The following is an 11,343-nucleotide window of genomic DNA, read 5'->3' on the forward strand; positions in this document are numbered from 1 at the left end:
GATAAGTATATAATACAACTTTGATTCTTCAAGTCAATCATATATTCATGGAAAAAAAAAAAAAGTTTCAATATCATTTCAATGGTTAAGGTGATTTCCCATGCCTGACAGCGCTGGTCATGGACTGATCTCTATGACATGAAACATTAGATACCATATATATGTAATTTGAGTAAAACAATAAAATAAAATAAAGATATTGTTTGATAAGTGCTGATTGAAGTCCTTGAAATCCAAAAAAGTACTGCTTAAAGTCCTGCAATTTCATTTTGCAGAATCTGTATGAACCCTGTAAACAGTATTCGGGCAGTGTGTCCCTTCAGTCACGGCCATCTCCATAAAACTCAGGTGTTCCTGTAGGATTTCCTTGGGACGTTTGTAGTTGTATTGTAATAGGATTATCAAGGTCTGCAAGGAGCCAGAAAATCACCTACTAGCTTTATTATTATTTATCATTATCTGTTTATTTTCTCTTCAAGATTTAGATTATCTCGAAATTAAAAATGTCTGACATTTTTTGGAAAACAGCTAAATATCCAAAACTGTGTAACATGCATTTGAAACATGTCATGACAGCATGTGTAAAGATTAGGCTGTTCACACAAGACATCAGATTCAGTCTAGATACAGTACAGCCTTACACAGTGTGAACACTGAGTAATTATACTGTATTGATGACCGGATGTTCACACTATTGTATTGTTTCTCTTTAAGCAAGCAGCAGAAAAGACCACAGTGATGGAAAGAGTTTAAGTGTTGCACATGATATCAAGAACAACTGGAGCAGAAAAATAGAAAATGGAAGCAATGAAAACCTGCCCATGTTTAAACTCCATCTGTCTGAAGCGTGGAAGAACCGTGATGGATTCTGCAGAAGAATAACGTTTGGGAAAAACGTCAGAAAAGAGAACAAGACCATCATGATGATCGGAGCCACAGGTGCAGGAAAAACCACTCTGATTAACAGCATGATCAACTACATCCTGGGAGTGCAATGGGAAGATGACTTCCGGTTTGTGCTGGTAGATGAAGGGAAGCAGAAATCCCAGGCTGAAAGTCAGACTCCAGAGATCACGGCATATCAAATCAATTACAGGGATGGTTTCCAGGTCCCATATTCTCTGACCATTGTGGACACACCAGGCTTCGGTGATACCAGAGGAATTTCACATGACCAGAAAATCACAACGCACATTCAGGAGTTCTTTTCTGCCCGTGGAGGGATCGACCGCATTGATGCCATGTGTTTTGTAGTACAGGCTTCACTTGCCCGTCTGACACACACACAGAAATACGTCTTTGACTCCATTCTTTCCATATTTGGGAAGGATATTGCTGAAAACATCCTTGTGATGGTCACCTTTGCAGATGTGAAAAAACCTCCTGTTCTCGAGGCCATCAAAGTCTCTGAGGTTCCCTGTTCTACCAATGAGTCTGGAGAGCCACTGCACTTCAAGTTCAACAACTCTGCTCTGTTTGCTACCAATAACACATCTGCAGACGATGAGGAGTCTGACTGTGACAACTTTGACAAGATGTTCTGGAAGCTGGGATTTTCTAGCATGAGAAAGTTCTTCACATCCCTTATAAAGATGCAAACCAAGAGCTTGTCTCTGACACGGGAAGTCCTGAAAGAGCGACAGCAGCTTGAAGTGCATGTGAAAGGCCTTCAGCCCCAAATCAATGCTGGTCTGATCAAACTGGATGAAATCAAGAAGACAAGAGCAGCTCTGGAGCAACACAAGGCGGAAATGGATGCAAACAAGGATTATTAATATGAAGTAGAAGTAACTGTCCCAAAACAGAACGAAAGCAAAACTGGCTACTACTTAATGAACTGCCAGATGTGTCACTTCACATGTAATGACAAATGCACTTGTATAAATGACAGAGATAGATATAAGTGCATTGTCATGAAAGCTGGAGTGTGTACGGTGTGTCCAGGAAAGTGTGCCTGGAATGTGCATTTTGCTCAGAAATACAAATGGGAATATGTCACAGAAAAGAGAAAGGGAACCTGTCAGGATTTAAAAAGGCGATATGAGGATGCACATGGACAGGTCATGTCAAAAGAAAAGATCTTTGAAGAGCTTGAAAAGGAGTTAGAGATTGTCCAGGATATTGTGACTGGATTGATTGAAAGTTCTCAAAAGTCTTTGGAGTGTCTGGAGGAAATCGCCCTCAAGCCCAATCCTCTGTCCACTCCTGACTACATTGATCTGATGATCGAGTCTGAGAAACAAGAAGCCAGGACTGGATTTCGAGATCGCATTCAGGCTTTGATGGAGGTCAGGAAGAGTGCAGAGATCATCAGTAAGGTGTCCAGAGGAGAAGTGCTTCCTGAAGACTGGAAAACATACCAGCCTATGATCCAAGAGCCCTGTTCAGTAATGTAAAGAATTATCTGTTCAAGTGAAACTTTAACCGTTTATCTACTATTACTACGACTATAAACTAAAACATTTGACTCTGTCTTAAGATGCTCTGCATGCATTTTTATTATACTTACAATACTTTGAAAAATACAGTAGTTTAAAGGGTCTTCATCTTCTAAACCTGATGTACAGTATATGTAAACCTGTATTATTTTGCTGAACGGCTTGTGAGAAAATCATACATCTAAAATTTACTTATGTTATATTGAACGAGCTGAATATGAATATGTCATGTATCACAAATGATCAGAAAGTATCAAACTGCTGTTTTGGGATGTTGTTATTTTACTTTCATTGATTCTAGTTATTCATTCTGTATGAACAAGAAAAAAAGTAAAGTTAATTAAATCAATGAATGCATTTAAAACACCACACACACACACACACGTTTATTGTTAGTTCATGTTAGTTAATACATTATGAACCTTATTGTAAAGTATTACCATATATATATATATGGTAACACTTTACAATAAGGTTCATTAGTTAATGTATTTACTAGCATGAACTAACAATGAGCAATAAATTGGTTACAGTAATTATTAATCTTTGTTAATGTTAGTATAAATCCAGCTGTTTATTGTTTGTTCATGTTAGTTCACAGTGCATTAACTAATGTTAACAAATTCAACCTTTCACTGTTGATAATGTATTAGTAAATGTTGAAATTAATATGAACTAATATTAATTAATGCTGTATTAGTATTGTTCACTCCTAGTTCATCTTAACTAAGTTAGTTAACTAATGTTAACTGATGAACCTGATTATAAAGTGGTAGCATATATGATGGTTATGATAATCAGGATATTTCTCCTACTTTAACTCAGATCTGAAACGTGTCGCACGTGTCCTGGACTCTTATGTTCTGCTGTTCCTGTTGTGTGTTTGTAGTTCTCTGAAGTTTTCCCCGTGATTAGACTTGATTGTTCGCCGCTGTTAGCCTGTTGCTCTTGTGTATGTTATCCTCAGTCAGTCATTCTGTGAAACGAGGAGCAAAGGCAGGAGACGGAGACGGAGGAGTGGATTTAATGATTAAAACAAGGGAACATGAGAACTGAGAACTGAGGGACTGCACCCAAACACACACAACCTCACTATACACAACAGACTGAAGTGTAACCTTTTATTTTAAAATGATTCATTTTAATTGTACATTTATATGATTTCATTAAAAATACACAATTGTTTTCTTGTTTACTTTTAATCCATTGTTTTCTTTACTGTCAATTTTTTTTTTCCTGTTGTATTTCAACTGTAAATTGCTTTATTATCTTTCGTTTGATATATTAAAAACCTCACATTTATTTTTCTGCCAATCTCTCGAGTACAGTGATAGTCTGTCCATCCTCTTCGTCCCTCTTCCTCTGTTGCTCCTCATCCTCATCCACTGCTTTTCTCTCATTAATAATTAAAGGACAGGATAATATCTCATCAGACACTGTTTTAAACAAGGATAAGAGCTGAACTGAGCTGATCGACGGCATCGCTGTTTCAGCAGAGCTGCTTTATAGCCTGAACTCATTTAATAATTAATGATCTTTACAACAGAGTGGAGGGAACGTTTACACGACAACGATGTACAAAAAATGGAAAAGTTCTTCCTTTGGACAGACGATAAAGCTGTCAAAACCCCCGTTCACACGGATCAGTGAAAACGACTAAAAACGCTGTATTCTGCTGCCAGGCCAGTAGGTGGCGATGTCACATTGCGAAGAAACAAAATAAACACTTTAATGCACTCACAAGTGTCGTCACTTTCCACTGAAACAAATGTCACAACATAACCTGTGTGAAAAACGTTGCAAAGGCCTGTCGTGTTTGGAAACGCCTCTGTGATTGTGCTGGTTAAATAACTGCGGTCAGGCCAGCCTGCGCTCTTGAAAACACGCTGATTCTAGCGCCTGTGTTGTGTTACGGTGCGCGCAAATACTGTTCATTTATAGATACTGACAATAATGAGTAAACGAGTTAACTAAAATATGCATGAATAAATATAAAACAATATATAGGCTGATAAGCTGAAATTTGACTGTGGATTTTGCAGTCATTGTGAGGGTGTTATTCAAAGTAAGACTTTTTGTGATCTGAGAACGCAGAGAGAATTTAAGACTAATGGTTTTATTAACTGTAACTCTGAATATGTGGTTTACCGCCTACAATGCCCATGTGGGTGTTTCTATGTGGGCAGAACTAAAAGAAAACTAAAAGAGCGGTTTTATGAACACAAATACGCAATTCGAGTCAATAACGAAGATTACCCTATGGCCAAACACTATAAAGAAATACACCATAGTGACCCTTCATCTTTGAGAATTCAGGGCATTGAAATTATTAAAAAATCAATACGTGGAGGTGATATTTTAAAACAGTTATTGCAACGTGAAACCTTTTGGATATGGAGTTTCAAAGCAATGGACTATCCAGGATTAAATGAGGAGATAGATTATAGACCTTTTCTGTGATTTTGGAACATTGTTCTTTCCTGTGACTACTCACTTTTCATATGTATTGTATATGTATATGTGTATGCATATGTATGCATGAATATGTATGCATGAATATATGCATGCTACCTGTTGCTTGTGTTTTTGCTTACATTGTGACCAACAGCTTTAGTGCTGAGAATCATGTGAGAGGCGTGCCCTAGTAATATATGCATGAATGTATCTGTTGCTTCTTTGTTTATTATTGTGACCAACAGCTTCAGTGTTGAGAACCATGTGAGAGGTATTTATGAATATATATGCATGTTATTTGTTGCCTGTGTTTCTGTTTATTATTGTGACTTATAGCTTTAGTGCTGAGAACCGTGTGAGAGGTGTGTCCTAGCAATTACCTGCAGACCTTCAATACTGATTGTCAGCACCTGTGTGTTTGCTTCTACCTGTGTGTCTTTGTCATTATAAGATCAGTTTTTTATCTGCTTCACTATGCCCTGAAGAAGGCCCCATGCCGCTACGCGTGGGCATTTTAAAGTTGTCCATTTAGGACATGTCATTTTTACAATAAAGACATTTTAATTAAGGAGTGCCTCGGCTATCAGAGATATTTTTTTCTCTCTACACTGCCTCTTAAGCTGAAATTTGACTATATAAAATTGACTATATTCAAAGATTAAAAATGGGCCTGATAACATGAAGTTGACTTTAAATGATGGGTAATAATAATTCAAATCAAAATTTTAATTGTATAAGTACATGACCAGTAAAACAGTGTATGTATGATTTCATTTTAAAACAGTAAATACTTGCAGAAGCATGTCTCCCATTATTCTGCAGAACTGAGACATTGAAGTAATAGTATAACTCTCACCTTCTGCCCACTCCTTAATATCAGTGACCCAGCCCTCAACTTCAGCTTGAGCTGGATTCTCATGCTTTCCAGGTCCTAAAGTTGGCTTTCCAGGCGTTTTGTGGCCTTCAAATAACAAAAAAAGGAAACGAAAGAAGAAAAATGTTATACCTACAAAAACATACAATAGAAGGTATTTACAATAAAAGAAAACTTGCTGGCAAGCTCCACTCCATTTAACCTATTAAAGGAAATACTTAAAAGCTGCCAACATACCTTTGCAGGTGTTCAGGGACAGTCAATGACATGCTAATGTTTTCTTACCTCGCATTTAAAATCATGGGCTTTGGCATGAAACACTGAGAGGAATGGTTTCATGCTAAGAAGGTGCTGGAGCTCCGGGCAGCTGTTTGCCACTTTGTTGAGGTAGGGCCAGTACTTGCAGGTTACATCCATGGCAAAAAAACTTATTGGCTTATTTGCCAGCTTGTTCTGCAGGTGGAGGGGATAAGCATAGATTTCTCCCCTGAACATGTTGAGAGTGCCGAGAAAAACTCCATGTCGACAGACCGCAAGCTCAAGTCCCTCCTCATCAAGTTTACTTGAGGATCTCTGAGACGTTTCCCTGGCAGCTGACCCCTCCACAGACACCTCTTCCAGACCTACAACATGGAAAAAGGTTGATATAAATAGTCAGGACTCACCCAAACAATGTCAACTGTAAGATGTTATTGGTGGTGTTTTTAGAAATATTATACAAGTTTACATGGTTGGTGGTAGAATGAATGTAATCCACAAATCTCTCTACTTCATCACCTTTTGCAATGAAGATGCCATCAAATAAGGCTTGTTCTTCAGATCTAAATGAAAGAAAGGTACACATTGACCTTCAATATGACACAGCAAAGGTTACTTTAACTAAAGTTACTAAAGTTAATAAGGTCAAAGGTGACGCCAAATCCTCCAGCATCGAGCCTCCACAGGCAGCCGCTCCGCCCAGTGCATCATGGGAAATCTTTTGGCTCTTTGTATGTAACGGACAGAAAACATTACAACCAAAGTCCCAAAAAAAACCTCAACTCCCACAGCAAACTTAACCAACCATGTCTTTATGGACCTATTTCTTTTTTTCTGAATGCAAACTGCATGACTAGGATGTGACAAGGACATCACTACTTGATCTTATACACAGGTCTAATGTTTTGAGTGACTGAGTTGATAAATTGCTCCAATACTTTTGTACATGTAGTGTACGAATTTCGATTTTTTACTGAGCGGTAGTTTTTACACAAAGACTTTGAATCTTAGATGATGTTCTATCAATGTATCGAGTATAGCTGAATCTCTGTCTTGATATCATCAACATGCTCCAATTATAATAGTCAATGTGTTGATAATGTCACCATAGTCATTCTGTGATACTGGTCAATACTAGTACTAATTGTTAGTGATTCCCACCACTAATACTCACACGGCCAAAGCGGACAGTTCGTTGATCAAACATTCTTAAAAATGCTTGGCAGGACAGTCCTGGTGCTGCCATCTTCAACTCTTCACATCTGTAGCGTACACCGTGGAAAAGTGAAGGGTAGCAGGCCAGTAGTCATTACGGACCAAGTCATCCACTCCAGCGCTACAAGTGGCTTTGCATGCCTCGCATTTCATCTCAGGCATACCGAGATCATATCGTCCTGGAAAAATCAAGAACACACTGTATTATGCACAACTCTGGAACAGATGATTCACTGCACTTCCACAAATGAAATATGTGCGTAAAACAACATCTGGCAGTCTTTCTCAGTTTTTAAGTGCCTCTTTCGTGAGACAGAACACAAAACTGAACATCCCTCCTGCCTATCCTGCGGCCTTTCATGGGCGGGAGATGCACATAAGGCTATAGATGCGGGCGGGAGTAGGACTAAAAACTACACATTATTGCGGAACGGGACAGAATATTGCGGGAACGGGGGACGCAGGACTGAAAATCCTGCCCAGCGCAGACCTCTATAGGGAACGTATTAATAGAAATAGATCAGGACACATTTACAAAGCCAATAGCACAGCCTTGTTTTTTTTTAATTCAAATAGGACAATGAAAAGTGTCAGGAAGCGAGTGGGAGAGCCCTATGGGGTGGGATCAGGTTAAAGTCCAAACCAGGTCCCTATGGGCACTTTGCCCAGAATGTGATATGGACGCTACACTTGATCTGGAATGTTCCCTTAAGTTCATTTTATTCTTACCATTCATTGCAACCACAGCAACAACTTTTCCTGTGTTGACACTCAACGATCCCGGAGAACCACTACATATTTTCTCTGGCATCTTCAACGGCACAATACACACTGAAAGACACATCATATGCAGGGATTAAAGACATGCATCATCCTATGTACTTACTGGGAAGTATTAAAAAAAAATCAATGATTTGAAAAGCTTTAAAGATTCCTGTGAAGCCTATTATAGTGTGAAGTTATTTAAATAAACTGAGAACAAGACTAGGGCTGCACAATATATAATTACGCTTTTTCTGACAGATAAAGCGATTACCATTTCCAATACGATTTTTTAATGTGAATGATTTGATTCAGGTCAATATTCCAAATGTCTCTTTAATTTGTGCCACCCCTGATAGGCAAGCACAGCCAGTGTACAAGAAGACTAACACCCACTGACCGACTGAAGTTCACCAATCAGAAGTTTTGTACCCTTCACGCACTACACACACCCACCAACCAGAAGTGGCACAGTCAAGGAAGATGACGTGAATATAAAAGTCAAATGGCACAAATGTACCTATGCATGATTATGTGCAGATTTTACCATTAGGCAGTTGCGTTGGATCATATTGCGATTACGATTGCAATAATTGTGCAGCCCTAAATGGGACACTAAAAAAAAAGAAAAGAAATACAGCATATTGTTGCATCCCTGATGTGGAATTATGACGTGGTTTCGGTGTATACTGACATCACAATCAGCACAGAAGAATGGTTGTGGTCGGCAGTCATGACAGCGGACAGAAGCTGGACTGCTGCCTCATTGTTGGCAGATCTGAGTTGTCACATTTTGTTGTGCCACCATGGTATTCACCAGACAGGGTCTCTCTTTCTCCCACTTCTCTGAGAGGAGACTTTTTCCAGTAGACCAGTCTGAGGAAGCTCAAACCGGTCTAAATTTATGAAACCTACTCATTCAAAACATCAGTATTACTCTGAATTATATATATATATATATATTTTTTTTTTTTTTTTTTTTTTTTTTTTTATATTAACATTTTTTTAAACAAAATATATTCTGTTTTCTGAATATGTGTGTGTGTGCATGCCCAAACATTTTAATGAACAAAATGCAGTCTCAGTTGGAAGGAAAAAAAGGGTGTGAGTTTATAGGAAAGAGGCTAAATGTATTTTACAGAAGTAATAATCTAACTAAAATAATATCAGCATAATTTCATGTGTAAAGTCACAGTTCACTTCTGGGTTGAAACGGACCCAGACACTAAATGTGTAACAATTTTATATCTCTTCAATATAAAGAAAAAGAAAGAAAGATAAATGAAGAATACGAAAAGCATGACAGAACGTGACAGAACGTCTAAACACAATCTAACATTTATTTTTCATACTAAAAAACTGTATTTTTGTAGAAATGTTTCTGTACCTCTTCTGGGTGAAAACAGATGCACATGCAATAGGAGGGTTGAAATGCTGAGGTCTTTAAGAGGTCTTTCATGACGCTCCATATGCTGGGGAGTGAATTTGATTGTGCTTGATATAAAATAAAAGGTGCTTTAAAAAGTCCTTGAATCTGGTGTTCATGTGAGAGTGCCTGTACGGTTAAAGGTATGTTTATTATTGATAGAGAACTTGTTATAACACAATTAGCAGAAGACATCACCCTCTTTCTCCAAATTGATAACCAAATTGTCATGATTCCTGTCTTGTGTTCCCCTTGTCTTGTGTGGATTTTAGTTATTTCCTGTCCTGTGCCATGTTTTGTAGTCCTTTGTAGTTTTTCTCGTTTATTAGTCTCCCAGGTGTTTCTAATTAGCCCCGCCCCCTTGTTATCTTGTTTAGCTTGTTTGCCTGTGTATTTAAACCTCTGTGCTTCAGCTGTTGTTTGTTGGTCGTTGTAGCTGTTTGCATGTTCCTGTCCTAAGTTCTGTGTTCTGTTGTCTGCCTGGATTACCTGTTTGTTTTATTAAAAGTAATGCTTGCATATGGATTCTCTCCCCGCTTCATTCCTGCCTCATCATAACACAAATACCCACTGCGATTAAAGTGATAGGAGAGTTTTCTAAAGCATCTGGTGTTCATCTGAATGTAAAGAAGTGTGAACTTGTGACGGTCAGAGAATGTTCAGGGCATCTTATTATAACATTCCAGTCAAGCACAAGTCAAATACCTAGGAATTACTATAAATAAGAGTCAAAGAATAGAAGTTCAGTAAACTTTAATCAATGTCTTCTAAGAGACTTGTCAATGAGAGTGAGAGCTCTGATCTTATATCCCGCTTAACTTGTACAGCTTTGGCTCTTCGGGTTGATGATGAAATATCCAGGGAGATCGATAAGATGCTCTCTGATTCTGTGTGGAAAAATAGGATACATTATATAAGAAAAACTTAGTGAACTCATGAAAATGGTGGTCTCAAGTTCCTGAACTACATTAAACAATACATTAATTCATCATTCTCTCGGGTCATTTTGACCTGGAAAATATTTTTTTTTATTTTTTTTTATTGAGTGTTCATCAGAGGGGTCCAAGGGTGCTTCTCATTTCTTATTTGTGCATCCTCGTTTCCTTTCCTCGCGTCTCAGCTCCGCCCCCTGTAGGATGCGAGGACGGAGGAATCGAATGTAACTTTTTTTTATACATTGGAATACTTGATCACTCAAGCGTCACTTCATCGCGTCATCAGCAGCGCTCAGAGGATCTGCCCTTATGTTGTTGAAGTTTGTTTATTTAAGAAATTCATAATAAATAATAATAAAGCAAGATACCCTGTTGAAATATGTGAGATGTGTGGTTTATATAAACTGCAAAGGTAAAGTATAAATTAAAATGATTGTGACCGATGTGAAGGGGGAGGAGAATTTAGACGTGCGTCACGTTTAAGTCGATAAAACTCTTCCGCATAGGATACACCTGTGTATCCTCGCTCAAGACTCCTCAGGAAGCCTCCTCACTCCTCAATCCTCAACTCCTCGAGGTGCATTTAGAGAATTGAGATGTCCTTCAAGATGGCTGAGCACAATCGGTTTCCGGGTCATAGGCTGGAGGACGGAGGAGCGAGGAGACGAGGAGGGATATTGAGAAGCACCCCAAGACCCCAGGACTTTTGTCACACTTGAACCACGAATACACACACAAAAAAAGTAATGGATTTGAGGAGTTTTGTGGTTGATATTTAAAACGGTAAGAAATACCCTCGCTGGGCAATCTGACCCCCTCAGGAATGAAGGGAATGTGAGGAATGCTTCAGTACACATAGAAAAACCTAAAAATGCTAAAAAAAATTCCAAAAAATGATTTTATAATGGGTGCTTCTCATTTCTTATTTGTGCATCCTCGTTTCCTTTCCTCGCTTCCTTTCCTCGCGTCTCAGCTCCGCCC

General features: G+C 38.5%; 1 protein-coding gene across 2 annotated transcripts in view; it reads left to right on the top strand.

The window, feature by feature from the left end:
* The window catches only part of LOC311081605 (verrucotoxin subunit beta-like), a 28,311-nt gene extending 23,004 nt beyond the window's left edge, over nt 1-5,307 (top strand). The window contains exon 4 of one of the 2 annotated variants that reach the window (XM_084112170.1): nt 715-5,307. In XM_084112170.1, coding sequence (XP_083968296.1) covers nt 715-1,775 — 1,061 coding nt within the window. In that variant the 3' untranslated portion in view covers nt 1,776-5,307. The remainder of the gene's footprint in view (nt 1-714) is intronic. The other variant, XM_084112169.1, reaches the window with a different exon arrangement.
* The last annotated feature ends 6,036 nt before the right edge of the window (nt 5,308-11,343 follow it).

The sequence above is a fragment of the Abramis brama genome, assembly GCF_963993115.1.
Source record: "Abramis brama genome assembly, chromosome: 4".
Taxonomy (NCBI): domain Eukaryota; kingdom Metazoa; phylum Chordata; class Actinopteri; order Cypriniformes; family Leuciscidae; genus Abramis; species Abramis brama.